At 44.2% G+C, this 18,166-nt stretch overlaps 1 protein-coding gene across 3 annotated transcripts in view; it reads right to left on the minus strand.

Annotated features, from left to right (window-relative positions):
* Positions 1-18,166, minus strand: part of olfml2ba (olfactomedin-like 2Ba) — a 96,292-nt gene that overhangs the window by 36,906 nt on the left and 41,220 nt on the right. For all 3 annotated transcript variants that reach the window (XM_068037877.1, XM_068037879.1, XM_068037876.1), the window contains exons 3-4: positions 13,369-13,476; positions 2,373-2,555 (exon numbers count right to left, since the gene is read on the minus strand). In XM_068037877.1, the coding sequence (XP_067893978.1) occupies positions 2,373-2,555; positions 13,369-13,476 (291 nt within the window). The remainder of the gene's footprint in view (positions 1-2,372; positions 2,556-13,368; positions 13,477-18,166) is intronic.

Raw genomic sequence — 18,166 nt, forward strand, 5'->3', positions numbered from 1 at the left:
TCCAGTCCCACACCATGGGGTTGAGTCTTAATGCCCGCCGGGTAACTAGGGATGGGCTGTCGAGACAGCTCACTGTGGCGGTGTTGGAAATGGGAGATCAAGTTACTCTCTAGCCTCAGTTACTGGGCTTCCCAGAGGGTGAATAAATGGGGGGAAAAGTTGACATTTTTGCCCTGAAATACAAAAAAGCAAATGGGAGCAGACTCTGCCTGTTCAACAATTTGCTTTAAAGGTACAAGGTTCTTTCCCACATGATGCTTGCAAGCAGGAAATGAGACTTTTAACCCCTTTACTCAGCTTCTGTTGGGATGCCATGACAAACAGCCACCCTGCACCGTCCCATTAATACTTAACAAAGACTTCTTTTACACTTCATGAGTTAGTTTAAACTGCAATGTTTCTTGTCCATTCCAATATCCCAAGGGAATTCCTGTCCTCCCTCACTCCTTCTCCTTACTGTTTTTCAAATTTTTCTCCCCCTACCATATCTCCCCCATCGCTGGAATCATATCATATTTTAACAACACAGAAACTTCGGGCTGAACTTTCACTTTGAGGACAGAAAAGTCGGGAATGTTTCCTGGTCCTGAACCCTCCACCGGGGTAAACAGTCACTCTTTGGGATTTTGATCAGGGTGCCTCCTTAATTCGCATGGAGACAGGTTTTCTGTCCAATTCAGGGTGACAGGCGGGCTGTCAAAGCTGGAGGGCTAATAGAAGGCCTTTCAATCTGAGAGAAGCAGCAGGATGCAGTAAAAGAAAAGTAACTGAGAGGGTGCTTCAACGTGGAGGCACCCTCACATCTTTTTAAAAAATGCCTGGAACTTGCTGCTGGGGAGGTGGTGGAAGCAGGTACGATAGCGACGTTGAAGAGGCACCTTGACAATACATGAATAGGATGGGAATAGAGGGATACAGACCCCGGAAGTGCAGAAGGTTTTAGTTTAGACAGGCATCAAGATCGGCACAGGCTCGGAGGGCCGAATGGCCTGTTCCTGTGCTGTACGTTCTTTGTTCTTTCTAAATGAGAAACAGAAAAAGCAGCCAGGCCACCACTATGTTGAGGGTGCAGGGGGCTGGAGTGGGGAAATCCCTCTAAAGGGCAACCTTTGGCTGCACCTGTATCCAGGCAGGGAGGGCTGGTAGGCCTGCCTGGAGTGCTGGCAACACAGCCTGTTGCTGAGTGTCCACCTCCAGGCAGTTAAACTGCCCCTCCCCTGTCACATTGGGAAACTGGAAACCGACTGTCAATGCCCTTAACAAGGCTCTCAATGAACCTGTCCACCTCGTGGGGGTGGGTCGTCCTGCTGGTCCCGAACCCCCTCGGCCAAATGATCAATGCCAAGAACAGGGTTGGGAAACTGGCATGCCGGGCTGGCCAGTATTTTCAGGCCCCTGTCCACTTCGCCGGGGCCCACAAATTCTGCCCTTAATGTTCAGCCTGCTGTGTTAAGACTTACAGACTCAGCTCTTTGCCCACTGGAATCTGGTTGAAAACAGCTAGGGCTGATTAGATTTGTTGGCTGGTTGTTGAGAGCCCTTCCTAAGCTGAAATGAGTTTGAGCAGTCTCAGTTCTGTTCCCAGTGAGCATTGAGCCCACAACACAAAGCTCTCCCTAATCTGACACCAATGAGCAAGCATGCTAAGAATAATGTAGGAAATGGAAAACTGGCAGTTGCTGATGCTGGCGGGAGGTGCTTTTTCCAGAGGCTGAAACTCATTATCGGGGCGGCATTGAGGAAGCTTTATTCTTGTATGGGCGACAGCTGACTGGAGCTCTTTTGACGCTGGAACTTTGAGTTGGACTTGCAGGATGCTGGCACCTGTCCTTTGGCTCCTTGTATTTACACAGCTAAACCCAGCTCTCCGATCCTGGCCACAGACTCACAGATCCATGAAAAATTTTGTCTCCAGGATCGGTGAGCTAGATTAAGCTGTGTAAACATGGAGAAGCAGCACACGGGCACTGTCGTCCAAGCTAAACAACCCCCAATGTGAACCTGCCTTGGGGATGTTTGGTGGAATTGGGTACCAATTCCCCAGTATTATCCATCCTTGAATTTGATGAGCACAAATACTCACAATAAAAAAGTTAGTTTTTTTTTTATAAAGCTTGGAGTTTCCACCCATGCATTTGTGACTCGCAGGCCAGACCTCTCATGCTGAGTGGAGACGCAGCAAGAGCTTTTGCAAACGAGACCTGCTTCCAACAGTTGGAACAGCTCAAATTATTTAGTCGTAACTATTTTTCTGCTTAATTGTCTTCTTGGATCTTTTTCTGCTTCAGCTGCTTTTCAAACTGACGAAAGGGATATAAATGGGACCCAGATGTCTTTCTGCTTTTGTTTGCCCATTTGGCTTGTTCTCTTACCTCAGACTGGGAGTAGGTGGCTGCAGCGTCTCTCTGTAGGAAGTTTGTGCTCATGTCAATCATTTCTTCCTTGATGCTTTTGCGGGGAGTTGTGCAGTTTTCCTTCTTCTCTGTTTTACTCTGAATCTTGTTGGCATTGCCAGTGATGGGCCTGTCCCCCATGGAGGTGTTTATAGTAGATGCCTGGGGAGAAAGGGAGATCAGTTAGCCACTCTGCTCAGTCTGCCAGTCTGTCTTCCCTCATTTCTCTGTTCTTTATTGGTTGGCCCTTTCTTCTGCTTTTGCTATGTTTACTTCTGTGAGACAACAACTACTTGTGGCTATAAAGCACTCTTATCATAGAAAAATATCCATAGGCACATTAGCAATAATGATTAACAGGCAGTGTTTACACAAATCCAGCAGCTTTCATTATTTTCTTTCCCTGCTTACTTACCCCTTAAAAGACCTTATTTTGTTGAATACAGTTTTGCAACTTGCCAGGGTGTGATTTAAGTTCCTGACCTCTCAGTTCTTAGTCTAGCACTATAACCACTCGGCTACTGTGCCCTCAATTCCTGCACTTTGATCCTTAGACCCCAAGAACTGGTTGTTGGCTTTTAAACAAGTGCCTATGCCAGCTACAGTATCGCAAAGGTGATGCATAGCTGACTCATTAAACCTTAAGATTTAAAAATAGTTTTGAGGACCCTCTTCAGCACTTTCTTTAAAACTGTAGTGCTACTGAAGAATTTACTATCTCATCAAGAATTTCACTGGCAATTAGTCTGTTGAACCTATCTCAGAAAGTGCACATGTGTGGAGGTCTTTGGCTTGATAGTGTGAATATTATGAACATGGCTGCCCATTCACAAGCACTATTGAAGGTGCCTGTGATATACTGCAGTATAATTAGGGTATTAACTTATCTGGAGAACCTGCCATCAGGTCCTGTAGTGTTCATGAGCCTTTAATATTCAATATGTCATCTTAACACTCTTGTCATACCCTGTAAACACAACCAGCATCATCTTTTCACACCTCCATTCTGCACCTGTTCTGTTGCTGTGTGTCGAGAGCCATCTGTTTAAAGACCCAGTTATTGTTGATATTTTTGGATGAGATCTGTTCATTCTGTATATTTTCCCTGGAAGAATCTTCATGTGGGAGTAGACAAGTGTATTACAAGTGTACATTAAAACATTTCATGGCACTATTCAAAGAAGAGCAAGGGAGTTCTTCCAGTATCTTACCTAATATTTATCCCTCAATAAACATCACTAAAGTCCTTTATTTCATTAAATTAAAAGCAAAATACTGCAGATGCTGGAAATCTGAAATAAAAACAAGAAATGCTAGAAATACTCAGCAGGTCTGGCAGCATTTGTGGAGAGAGAAGCAGAGTTAACGTTCCAGGTCTATGACCTTTCATCAGAACCCTTTATTTCATTGCTGTTTGTGGGAGCTTGCTGGGCACAAATTGGTTGCCATGTTTCCTACATGACAACAATGACTAAATTTGAAACTGTTCATTGGCTGTATAGCACACTGGAGCGTCCTGAGATTATGAAAGGTACGATGGGTCTTTCTTTTCTGATTTAGGAGTTATCCACCAATGAGTCAACATTGCTAAGAACAGCCTTTTCCAAAACTCTTGGCCCACAGAATTTGCATTCTGTGTCATAGAGTAAAGAAATCACAAAGTTTCCTGGGACCAAGGGCCACATTTGGTCTATGGACTACAGTTTGGAGACTCCGTGGATTATCTCAAGGCTGTAAAGGGGCTTGGACAGAGCCAGGCAACAAGATATGCGGTATGAAAGAGTGAAAATACTGTGCAAGTCTGATTGCAAGGTTATTACAAAGTGTCAAACCACTCCACCTCTCGACCTCACTTTCCTCCTTTAAGATGTTCCTTAAAACTTCTTTGACCAAGCTTTTGTCATCTGTCCTAACAGATCCTTACGTGACTTGATGTCAAATTTTGTTTTATAATGCTCCTATGAAGCACTGTGCGACTTTTTAAAGTTAAGGCTGCTATATAAATACAAATTGTTGTTAAAGGCTCGTGAGTACTATACTGAAAGGTTAATAGCAGCATTTCGTGGTCAGACCCAAACTACACGCGAGAAGGTGTGAGTGCACAGTACAACAGGAACCGATAATTAATACTAATTGGCATCAAATTGCCAATCTCATTTAGAGAGGACAAAAAGGCCAGCTATTCTGGGAAATGGAAGCTTTGTACTGGTACAGTGGGGAAGGAGAGCTTGTCTGATGCCACATAATGGTCTAGTCTCAGTAAAGCACTAATCCTCGGATGACACGGAGATTCAGCTCAAGCTGGTTTCTTTCCACATGGTCACCTGCAAACTCAAAAAGGCGCCATTCAGGCTGTGGGTGCTATCTGAGTTTTTAACCAACCTGTGCAGGCCAACGATTAAATATTTCACGGAATCATAAACATATCAACACAGAAATGAAGCTATTCAGCCCATCCTTGCTTGTGCTAGTGCTAGCGCCACATCAGAGCTGTCTAATCCCATGTCTCTGTTCTTTCACTATATCCCTGAATATTGTTCCTCACCAAGGGTTCCGCTAATTTTCTCAGCCACTTTCATTAATACTTTCCACATTTTAATAATCTTTTGCAGGCAAACATTTGATTTAATCTCCCCATTTATCCTTATAGTACTAATTTACATAGAATATACAGCAAAAAAACAGTCCATGCCTGTTTTTATGCTCCACTCGAGCCTCCACCTACCCTTCCTCCTCTAACTCTTGTCAACATAACCCTCTAATTCCATCTCCCTCATATGTTTATTCAACTTCCCCTTAAATGCTTCTATACTATTCACCTCAACTACTCCCTGTGGTAGCGGGTTCCACATTCTCATCATTTTCTTGGTAAAGAGGTTTCTTCTGAATTGCCTATTGGATTTCATGGTGACTATTTCATATTGATGGCCTCTGGTTTTGCTCTAGTTTCATTGAGTGTCCCTTTAACATGGTTTCAAAATGACAGTGCCCATTTAACATGGATCCTAGGTTAGATCAACCAACAGAAATACCCTCAAAAAAAACCCACTGCTTTTAGATTTTCCCTTAACTTTCTCTGCTCTACACGACCCACTTCTGCCCCACTATTTCCTTCTCTTGATACAAATGCAACCAAAAGAAAGTTACAAGCCCTGATTGACGACAACTGCCCATGTGCACCATTTTACTTGAGCAGCTGTTTGTATTAACAGCTGTTACTTTGAACCTAGATCAGGATAAGTGGGCGACTTTTGAATGGGAGTTGAAACACATTCAGAAACTATTAAGTCTCGTTTCTGTCGGAGAGCTGGTTACAGGACTGCCAGAAATATCTCCCTGGACCTGGTTTAAGCAACAGTAATCCCATATGGTCAGCAAGTATGCTCCTTTTCCACCGACATGCATGTTTAGGGTGATACTTCTTAGAACTGAGCTCACTTGCCTCTCTATCCATTTGAAATCTCTGACAGACTGGGAGGTAGGAGCCTGTTGCAGCTGGCATTTCAGCCAGGATATAAAAGGAGTTTGTGTTTACTGGCATTGCCATATGCAGACTCCATCTGACAGGCAGAGAAAAATTGGAGCCTCCTCCCTGTTCACTAACTTAGTTCAGTTGTTATGTCTCAGTGACAAGGGGATAGACATTGTGAACAACTAAGTTATGAACATACAAGTTAGGAGCAGGAGTAGGCCACTTGGCCCTTCGAGCCTGCTCCACCGTTCAATACGTTCATGGCTGAACTGAGTACTCCACATTTCCAGCTACTTCCAATAACCTTCTACCCCCTTGCTTATCAAGAATCTATCTACCTCTGCCTTAAAATTATTCAAAGACTCTGCTCCCAACGGCTTTTGAGGAAGAGAATTCCAAAGACTCATGATCCTCTGAGAGAAAAAAATTGCTCCTCATCTCTGTCTTAAATGGGTGACCCCTTATTTTTAAACAGTGACCCACCTAGTTCTACCACAAGGGGAAACATCCTTTCCACATCCACCCTGTCAAGACCCCTCAGGATCTTACATGTTTCAATCAGGTCGCCTCCTACTCTTCTACATTTCAGCAGATACAAGCCTAGCCTGTCCAAGCTTTCCTCGTAAGACAGCCCGCCCATTCCAGGTATCAGTCTAGTAAACCTGCTCTGTACTGCCTCCAGTGCATTTACATATCACATAATCTTTTCTTACAGACATATATAATTATTAACACTTCTGACTCATTAGTTTGATGCAGATTTTTAAGTCGACTTAAACATTGTTACTTGCCTTTCTACTGTAAGCTGATTATTGCTTTGTCTAATTTCATATTTCTCAACTCCAGTTGGTACTTTTTAGCTGAGATAGATGGTTAGTCACAGTCAGTGAGGTCCATGTTTAATGTTGACTATTTACAGTGAATCTCTGAGCAACATAAGGGATTTATTGTTCATCCAGGGCATACTACCTCCCAGATTGCTACAAGCATATGGTCATGTTTTGGTTTATTGGAAGCTGTCCTTGTTTGTGGAAATGGTTGTTTTTTTTTGTTCAATCATGGGATGTGGACATCGCTGGCTAGGACCGCATTTATTGCCCATCCATAATTGCCCTTGACAAGGTGGTGGTGAGCTGCCTTCTTGAATCGCTGCAGTCCATGTGGTGTAGGTACACCCAGAGTGCTGTTAGGAAGGGAGTTCCAGGATTTTGACCCAGCGACAGTGAAGGAACGGTGATATAGTTCCAAGTCAGGATATTTGCATTAGGCACAGGAAGTGTTTGCTGAGAGACTGAATTGTAGAACAAGTATCGACCTGCAAATATTTCAAACAAAAATCTGGCAATGTATGAGTAAAGTTTGAAAATTTTCTTGCAAATTTTTTGCATCTTTCTTCTGTTAGGAAGAATACTTTCAGTGCTGAATCCCTTCCATTTAAAGATAAAGCAAAATCTCTGTTGAAAAATTTTCAAAAAATTTTTGAGCGATTTAATTGGTTCCACTTTTCTTTTATTGCTTGTTTTTGCGACTGTTTGCTTTAATAGGTCATTAGTATTTTTGTATAATTGTGATTTGTTGCTGTATTTGTAATTTTGAGACACCCAAACTATAACATCTAAGTGTGAGGAACAAAATGTGTGCTGGAAGAAAGACTTACATACACTGGATTCTGGGTATAACAACAACAACTAGTGTTTATATAGCACCTTTAAAATAATAAAATGTCCCAAAACTCTTCACAGGAACATTATAAACAAAATATGACACCTGAGTCACATAAAGAGATATCAGAGCAGATGCCCAAAAGCTTGGTCAAAGTAATAGGTTCTAAGGAGTGTCTGAAGAGGCTGGAATTAGAAGAGCATAGATATCGCAGAGGGTTATGGACTGGAGGGATTACAGAGACATGGAGGGATTTGAAAGCAAGGATGAGAATTTTAAAATCGAGGTGCTGCTTAACTGGGAGCCAGTGTAGGTCAATGAACACAGGAGTGGTGGGTGAGTCAGACTTGGTGCAAGTAAGGATACAGGCAGCAGAGTTTTCGATGACCTCAGAGGGTAGAACATGGGAGGCCGGCCAGGCATTAGAATGATGAAGTCTGGAGGTAACAAAGGCATGGTTGAGGGTTTCAGCAGCAGACGAGTTGAGCCGGGGCGAAGTCAGGCAATGTCACTGAACTAGTAATGCAGTGGCCCAGGTTAATGTCCTGGGGACATGGGTTCAAATCCCACCATGGCAGGTGGTGGAATTTAAATTCCAATCAATTAATAAATTCAATTGATTAATGAAAAATGTGGAATTGAAAGCTAGCCTCAGTAATGGTACCATGAAACTATCGGCGATTGTTGTAAAAACCCATTTGACTCACTAATGTCCTTTAGGCAAGGAAATCTGCTGACCTTACTGGTCTGGCCTACATGTGACTCCAGACCCACAGCAATGTGGCTGACTCTTAAATGCCCTCTGAAATAGCCTAGCAAGCCATTCAGTTGTCCAGGCCAATTAGGGATGGACAACAAATGCTGGCCTTGCCAGCAACACCCACATCCCATGGAAGAATTTTTTAAAAATGTGACAGAAGTGGAAATAAGCGGTCTTAGTGATGCAGCAGATATGTGGTTGGAAGCTCATCTCAGGGTCAAATATCACACCAAGGTTGCCAAAAATTTGCTTCAGCCTCAGGCAGTTGCCAGGGAGAGGGATGGAGTCGGTGGCTAGGGAGTAGTGTTTGTTTTGCTGAGACCAAAGACCATAATTTTGGTCTTCCCAATATTTAATTGGAGATACGTTTTGCTCATCCAGTACTGAATGTCGAAAAGCAGTCTGACAATTTAGCAACAGTGGAGGAGTAGAGAGAGGAGTTGGTAAGGTAGAGCTGGGTGTTGTTAGTGTAGATGTGAAAACTAGCATTGTGTTTTTGGATTATGTTGTTGAGGGAAGCATGTAAATGTGAAATAGGAGGGGGTCAAGGATAGATCCTTGGGTACACCAAAGGGAATGGTGTGGGAGCAGAAAAAGAAGCCATTGCAGGGGATTCTCTGGCGACAATTAAATCGATAAAAATGAAACCAAACAAGTGCAGGCCCACCCAGCTGGACGACGATGGAGAGGCATTGGAGAAGGGTGTGATCAACCGTGTCAATGGCTCCCATGTACACTCCTGTAACAACCCTACATACATTAATACACCATTGATGCATGTTGTCGCATGTTAACTAATTTTATTTCTCTTGTTTTGTAGAATTAAGCACCTTATTGCTGCTAATTCTTTTGGGCCTCCTTATCTCGAGAGACAATGGATACGCGCCTGGAGGTGGTCAGTGGTTTGTGAAGCAGTGCCTGGCGTGGCTATAAAGGCCAATTCTAGAGTGACAGGCTTTTCCACAGGTGCTGCAGAGAAATTTGTTTGTCGGGGCTGTTGCACAGTTGGCTCTCCCCTTGCGCCTCTGTCTTTTTTCCTGCCAACTGCTAAGTCTCTTCGACTCGCCACATTTTAGCCCCGTCTTTATGGCTGCCCGCCAGCTCTGGCGAACGCTGGCAACTGACTCCCACGACTTGTGATCAATGTCACAGGATTTCATGTCGCGTTTGCAGACGTCTTTATAGCGGAGACATGGACGGCCGGTGGGTCTGATACCAGTGGCGAGCTCGCTGTACAATGTGTCTTTGGGGATCCTGCCATCTTCCATGCGGCTCATATGGCCAAGCCATCTCAAGCGCCGCTGACTCAGTAGTGTGTACAAGCTGGGGATGTTGGCCGCCTCGAGGATTTCTGTGTTGGAGATACGGTCCTGCCACCTGATGCCAAGTATTCTCCGGAGGCAGCGAAGATGGAATGAATTGAGACGTCGCTCTTGGCTGACATACGTTGTCCAGGCCTCGCTGCCATAGAGCAAGGTACTGAGGACACAGGCCTGATACACTCGGACTTTTGTGTTCCGTGTCAGTGCGCCATTTTCCCACACTCTCTTGGCCAGTCTGGACATAGCAGTGGAAGCCTTTCCCATGCGCTTGTTGATTTCTGCATCTAGAGACAGGTTACTGGTGATAGTTGAGCCTAGGTAGGTGAACTCTTGAACCACTTCCAGAGCGTGGTCGCCAATATTGATGGATGGAGCATTTCTGACATCCTGCCCCATGATGTTTGTTTTCTTGAGGCTGATGGTTAGGCCAAATTCATTGCAGGCAGCCGCAAACCTGTCGATGAGACTCTGCAGGCACTCTTCAGTGTGAGATGTTAAAGCAGCATCGTCAGCAAAGAGGAGTTCCCTGATGAGGACTTTCCGTACTTTGGACTTCGCTCTTAGACGGGCAAGGTTGAACAACCTGCCCCCTGATCTTGTGTGGAGGAAAATTCCTTCTTCAGAGGACTTGAACGCATGTGAAAGCAGCAGGGAGAAGAAAATCCCAAAAAGTGTGGGTGCGAGAACACCGCCCTGTTTCACGCCACTCAGGATAGGAAAGGGCTCTGAGGAGGAGCCACCATGTTGAATTGTGCCTTTCATATTGTCATAGAATGAGGTGATGATACTTAGTAGCTTTGGTGGGCATCCAATCTTTTCTAGTAGTCTGAAGAGACCACGTCTGCTGACGAGGTCAAAGGCTTTGGTGAGATCAATGAAAGCAATGTAGAGGGGCATCTCTTGTTCACGGCATTTCTCCTGTATCTGACGAAGGGAGAACAGCATGTCAACGGTCGATCTCTCTGCACGAAAGCCACACTGTGCCTCAGGGTAGACACGCTCGGCCAGCTTCTGGAGCCTGTTCAGAGCGACTCGAGCAAAGACTTTCCCCACTATGCTGAGCAGGGAGATTCCACGGTAGTTGTTGCAGTCACCGCGGTCACCTTTGTTTTTATAGAGGGTGATGATATTGGCATCGCGCATGTCCTGGGGTACTGCTCCCTCGTCCCAGCACAGGCATAGCAGTTCATGTAGTGCTGAGAGTATAGCAGGCTTGGCACTCTTGATTATTTAAGGGGTAATGCTGTCCTTCCCAGGGGCTTTTCCACTGGCTAGAGAATCAATGGCATCACTGAGTTCTGATTTGGTTGGCTGTATGTCCAGCTCATCCATGACTGGTAGAGGCTGGGCTGCATTGAGGGCAGTCTCAGTGACAGCATTCTCCCTGGAGTACAGTTCTAGGTAGTGCTCAACCCAGCGGTCCATTTGTTTGTGTTGGTCAGTGATTATGTCCCCTGATTTAGATTTGAGGGGGGCGATCTTCTTGATGGTTGGCCCAAGAGCTCTCTTCATGCCATCATACATTCCTCTGATGTTTCCGGTGTCTGAGGCCAGCTGAATATGACTGCATAGGTGTTGCCAGTAGTCGTTCGCGCAGCGCCTGGCTGTTCTTTGTGCAGTGCTTCTGGCTGCTTTAAGTGCTGCGGATGTTAAATCGCTGGGGGCTTTCTTGTAGTTCAACAGTGCAATGCGCTTAGCGGCTATGACAGGTTCCAGCTCTTCATTATGAGATTGAAACCAGTCTGCATTTCTCTTCGCACTTTTGCCGTAGGCGGTCAAAGCTGACTCATAGATGGCGTCTCTGATGTGGGCCCACTTGGTCTCAGCATCCCCTGTGGGAGTGTTTTGAAGGGCTGTTAGAAGTGAATTTAGAAATTTTTGTAACAGCTGTGGGTGAGAAATTCTGCTCGTGTTGATGCGCGGGTGGCCCTTCTGCTTGGAATGATGCAACTTCTTTGCTCTGAGTCTAACCTTGCTGCACACCAGGGAGTGGTCGGTGTCGCAGTCTGCACTGTGGAAGCTGCGTGTTATTGCTGCTAATAGCACTCATGTATATATGATACAACAATGAAACAGTCTTCCATGGCGTTGCACATGGGGAGTTAAGACAGAGTGTTGTTTTCAGGAATGAGAGAAAAGGGATAATTATACCAGAGCTGCAGAAGTGATATAGTCACCATTTTAAAATGATGAATTCTAACCTTTAACATTTCATTTTGAGTTTAATTATTCATTATAATTAAACAGTAAAACTTATGGGAATTTAGGAAACCAAGATCATCTTTTCCCCTTCTTGTGGTTCAAATGGATGTATAAGAATCCATAGTGCTACTATTGTCGAAGATGAGCAGCATTCCCCTCCCCCCAACAAACATCACAAAAAAAACGGAGCATTCATCTTACTGCTGTCTGTGGGATCCTGCTGTGCAGAATGCACAAAACGGCTGCCATGTTTGCTTACATGACAATAATGAAGTGAGTTGATGAGGCACTATATAAATGACAGTATCCTCTCAATGCGTGTTACTGGGTATAATAATAGAACAATATGGGTAGGGCATGTAAAGATTCTGAATATTTTACAGATTTTCATGCTGATTCATTTCAGATCAAACGGATTACTCGTCTGCAGCTTTGCAAAGTACAATATTATCTGCAACTCGACCAGATCCCTATGCAAAAGCTGTGTATAAGAGCAGTGGAGAATATGGAACCGTGATTCAAATTGTCATTCAGGAATGTGGTCTGGAATTGCAGGTTTTAATTGTGGAAGAAAGTGCTGCTGAACTCTCAGGTCACTGCCTGATTGTTCTTGAACAGAGTGGGGAGGTTGCCCAGGATTTTCCGTAACTCTGTGCCAGCTTGTTCCAGTGGTCCAGCGGTCAGTCACACAACAGAAGGAAAAGGAAAATAAGATGTGGCCTGGCAAAGTACTGAGCAATCTTTTCATGTGTGTGCGTCACTAGGAAAAGCATTTCTTGTGTTTCTGAGTCATGAATGAAACAATGGATGACAGTTGGACAGCTTTCCTCTGTCGGTGAATCCTGAACTCGCAGTGTGTGGTGAGAAGCAGTGAATGATTAAAGGTTCAGAGGACTGTTCTCCATGGTTCCAACAAAACGAAAGCTGTAGTTTCTCTGCGGCTCTGTCACCCCTGTCCTTCCCTGCCTAACTGCCTCAATTTTCCCCTGGTTCAGCCAAGTGCCCTGCCCCAGATCACCTCCAGTATCATTCTTTAGTGGAATGAGAACGTGGATCTTGCTGCCACATGGGGTGATTAAAGTGAATAGCATAGATACATTTTAGGGGAAGTCAGGTAAGTGCATGAGGGAGAGAAATAGAGTGATAGGATATGATGTAAGGTGGGCGTAGGCTTGCGTGGAGCATAAACACCCACACAGAGCAGTTGGGCCAAATGGCCTGTTTCTGTGTATTCACTTTAGTTCTAAAGCCTACCATTATAAGGTCTGAAAGTGCAGTCTGAGTGATTCTCCCTTTGATTTCCTTCTGTTAGAGACTGTTCTGTGGCATTAGCATGTGGAGGCTCCAGGATTGGGCTTGCTGTAAGGCCCCTCATGGTTGAACATGCTTCTGGCGTTCATTGTCCTATTTTCACACATGAAGAGTATGTACTAGGACAAGGTACCAGAGGATAGTCAGCTTCCATGAACTGTGCCCCAGTGTAAGTTATTGTTTTCAGGAGAGAGAAGTGGAAGACATTTGAACTGAGCAGTGAACATACAATAAGATGATTCTTACCTCTTCCAATTTTTCAATACGCTTGACAAGTTTGGTTGTAACGGAATGTAACTTCAGGAGGTCTAATCCAAATATGGCATTTTCCAACAGTTTCATCACAGAGGAGAGCTGAAAACGAATTAGAAACATGTAGGAACAATGTTGTAATGAACACAAAAATCAAAGCTGACACTCCAATGCAGCAGTGCAGTACTGAGGGAGTATTGCACTGTCAGAGATACCATTTTCCCGATGAGACATTAAACCAAGACTCCGTTTGCTCTCTCAGGTGGACATAAAAGATCCCATAGCACTATTCTGAAGAGCAACAGGGGAGTTCTGCTTGGTGTCCTGGCAAATATTCACCCCTCAATCAACATCACAAAAACAGATTATCTGGTCATTATCACATTGTTGTTTGTGGGAGCTTGCTGTGCACAAATTGGCTGCTGCATTTCCTACAGTGCAACTGTGACTACACTTCAAAGGTACTGCTTTGGCTGTAAAGCACCTTGAGACGTCCAGTGGATATGAAAAGCAGGATATAAATGCAAACGTTGTCTTTCTAAATAAATCAGAGGTCACCTTCACCAAACTGTATAACATGCACCCTTGAAATGAATTAGTGTAACAGCATCCTGGAGGAAAATTGGTGTCAACTGAAAGAGAATGTCCTCCCCCTGCCCCACAACAATTCATTTTAAAGGACATAAAATGGTACTATATTCATTTAGGAATTAATATATTAACCATGGTACCAATGATTTTGTTCTGTAATAACTATCAAGCAAGGTTATTAGGGTTCCGCAGGTAGTGGATTGAGTTCCACTCCAAGTGGCTGCCTCACACTTGTTGGCTGTATGGCACAGGAGAGAATAGTGATCCTGCATGGTGCAAAGTATATGACAGGATTTACATCCTGAGGTATCATGATGGAGAACAAAAATAAATAATCTCTTAAATATCCAATATAATTTCTTGAACTATGTTTTTGTAATCATTCTCGACTTTCCTCTTGCTCCTTTCATCTTCTATTATTCAGATAGCAGAATCCATTCAACAGATAGCTCCATCACTGCTGCCAGTGCCTCTGCTTGGTTATCCTGTCAGGAGACACACTTGTGCAGAAGAGATCTCCCAGGTTAGATTTTCCTTTGTCCATTTAACAGCCCACTTGTGAATAGAAACCTCACCCCCAAACATATCATCTGAAGCCCCTGTAAATACTGACACACTACTGGGAATTCCCTGGAAATGCTGACCCACTCCTGCGAAACTGCTGTAAATAATGATACAGACTCAGGGGGGTGGGGGGAGGAGAGCAGAGCTGGGGGAGTACGCCTTGCCAATACTTCTGTGGGCAGAGGCTGTCCTAACTTTGGAAAGATGGCATAAGCCAGTGGTTCTCAAACCTTTTTGTCCACGGACCACTTAGTTGGGGCAAAAGACCCTGCAGACCACCTACCAGTACTACCCTACCCACTTTCGCTTGCCATTGCAAAAAATAAAAATCAGAATTAATGGGAAGAATGGTGCTGCTTTTGATGAGATGCCAACAAAGTGATGTCTGGTTCCAAGCTGGAGAGCTTCAGTCTCATGTTGGGCTCCACATTCAGCGCGGTTTCTCTTGTTTCCAGCCCCACAAGTGTTGAAAATCTAATCTTGCAGTTGTATGTTGTAACAGTAACAAAAAGCTGATAAAACTACATTGTTGTTGTTGCACTTATGACAACTCATGCCACACAAGCAGGAAGCAGTCCGATTGTGTGACGGCATGCGAGTGCTGGCGATGAGTGTTCTGGCCTGTTTTCTCGTATGCCCTTGGCTGTGACGTTGCGCGTCAGTAACTTGTATTTTGGACCAGCACGTGGACCACACTTTGAGAATCATTGGTGTAAGCTCATCAAAACACTTGAAGTCTACCCCACATGGAGTAATTTTAGGCAGATTTCATTGCATTGCAGCACCAGAACAAGACGTGATCCAACTCGCTGTCAAAGCAGCAGCTTAGATGTCATTTAATACAAGCGAATGCGGCACCTGCTGTTTGTACAGGCCAGTAATGAAAAGCATTGCTCTCATTAAACATCAGTGTGTTCTACAGCAGTGTCTACGATGCTGAACTACAGTTTAACTTCATTTTCCGATTCAGTTGAAGAAAATGCAGCAGCTTCCCTGACAATCAGCTCATTGTTACGTAAGAACAGAAGGAGGCAATTCAGCCCTGTGAGCTTGTTTCACCATTCAATTAGATCATGGCCGATCAGTATCTTAACTCCAACTACCCATCTTGGCTCCGGACTCTTAATACCCTGGGATAACAAAAATCAATCCATCTCAGTTTAGAAATTTTAAATTGACTCCCAGCCTCACCAGCTTTTTGGGGGAGAGATTTCCAGGTTTGCAATACCCTTTCTGTGAAGAAGTGTTTCTTGGCATCAGCCGTTAATGCCCTAACTCTGATTTTAAGGCTGTGCCCCCATGTGCTGGAGTCCGCCGTCGTAGGACATAGTTTCTCTCTATCTACCCTACCAAATCTTATTAAACAACTCAATTAGATTTCCAGCATCCGCACTATTTTGCTTTTGTTTCAATTAGATCACCCCATAATGTTCAATACTTCCACATGTCATTGTGGGAGAACTAGATTGAAGGTTTTTATTTGTATCTGGCATTTATATTAGATGCTTCTCATATAACTTTCTGGTGAAAAGTGTCTCTAACTACAACTGATGGGGCTATGGTAATGTGAAGCTTGTAAGGTGCTTTTACTTTCAGGCCTCAATGGACCATGCGAACCCAGTTTCATTACCTACACAGCCCTGCTTTTCATATGTCTGATTGGGAATATCCAGATCCATGTATCTGTGCTTGTATGCACTCTTAATAACACCATTATTGGTTGCAATGTGTTCATTGGGGAGCTGTTGACACAACTGATATCCTGAAGTTATCAAGACCAGCTTCCTGTATTTCGCGGGCTTTAAGCGAAGCTGATTAATCTAGTGGCGGCTCACAAAGCCCATGAAGAACTGAGTCTCTGCTGCTCATCGAATGATTGAAGCCAGTTAGTTTATGTTTACGAGTGTGGTACAACATGCCATCAGCCGCACTCCCCTAATGTAACAGAGGCCAGTACACAAGTCTCACCTTGATCTGCAGCATCCCAATGACGGGTTCACTGTCAGTCAGCATTTGGAACTCTAACTTATGAAGACACGCTCAAAGAACCAAACCTATTTCCATTGAAGAGGATTGTGAGGAGACATGATTGAAGTTTTAAAATGCTACAACGAATGGATAATGTAGCTGCAGACTGTAGCTGTTTAACTTGGACCATGCGCACAGAGCTGGAGAACACAAGCTCGGTATTAAAGCGAGTCAGTCCTAAACTGCAGACAGGGATGCTGTACGTGGTTTCCTATAAGGACACATTTGTATTGCCGCAGCTAAAAAATATTGTTTTGAAGGAGCAAGTTTCCCCTATGGCGTGGGGGTGGGGGAAAGTAGGTGGAAAACAGCGACAAATTTTTGAAGAACTCTTGCACTTTAAATAGCGAGAATCAGCATCCACTCCCAGATCTGATAGCATATCAGTGCAGTCTGTCAACTGCAGCAATGTGCTGTGTAACATTTTCCATTAGTCACACCAAACACCTTTACGGGTTTTCTGAACGGATACTTAATTACAAGCAGTTTCCTGCAATGAGCGGGCTGCAGGCTGAAACTTCCCTAAACTAATTTCAGGTCAGACCTAGAAAGCTTGCGGAGAAAAATAGAGTGAAAGTTAATATTCTTTAAGTCAGTCTCAGCTGGATGTAAGGTTGGGTTTCAGAGTAGAGAGAAGTTCCAACATCCAGTTGTACACTCAGTGTGCATCCTCCCCAGCCGAAACAATGGAAGGACAAGGAACAGTTCATCCCCAATTCATTACCAGTCAACACCAGTTGATCTTCCAGGTTAGGTAACTTTGGACAGCCACATCTCACTCCTTTTTTGAGAAAGGTAATATCTATGAGCCTCTCATCTATCTTGGACTGAGGTAAGATCCTGAATAAACTCCAAGATCTGGTCTTTTACTCCTTCATGAAGGCTTGCATGAGGCATGTAGGTTGAATGCCTTCTGGAGATCAATGCAAGTGGGTTTCTCTTGAGTCCTACAACACTCGGCAATCTTGGACGAAGCCCACAACCTGTCGTGTACATTCCTTAAGAGAATTGGGTTACCAAAGGAAGAAGGCAGCCAGTTTTCCCATTGTTAACTTCCTTCATCTGATGACCACAGAAACAAACGCAACAAGGAAATTCCCCAGTTGAAAAAAAAGTGTCTGGACTCCAACTGAATGGTTTCCAACAAAAAAAAATCTTATGTTGCTGTCACAGTACAAGTGGAATATAACATGCCAGGGAATGAAGCAGCCTTTACACAGTTCCAGTAATGCATCTGGCTGGACTTTGTTCAATGTTTCCAGACTCCAGATATTTTGATGGAGCCAACACAAGATGTGCAATTTGGCCATGACTTTTGGAGGCCTCTCTCAGTCATTCCTGAGGAATTGGTAGACCTTCATGTTATGATGGCAAACTGATGCTTGGTTCTTTTATCCTACTGCTTTTAATATGTCTTTTTCCTCTGGGTATTCCTCTTCTGAAGACACTGCCCGTTGCTGAAGTATGCTTCACAGACACAAACAGCCCTCTTGTAACTCATCCAAGTCGGCATTCCTCTTGTATGAGGCAAATCACTGGGTATTGATGGGCCACAGGAGGCATCACAGCGCACTCCAGAAGAAATCACTGCCTAGTGACAAGGGGCAGG

The sequence above is a fragment of the Heterodontus francisci genome, chromosome 8, assembly GCF_036365525.1.
Source record: "Heterodontus francisci isolate sHetFra1 chromosome 8, sHetFra1.hap1, whole genome shotgun sequence".
Classification (NCBI taxonomy): Eukaryota; Metazoa; Chordata; class Chondrichthyes; order Heterodontiformes; family Heterodontidae; genus Heterodontus; species Heterodontus francisci.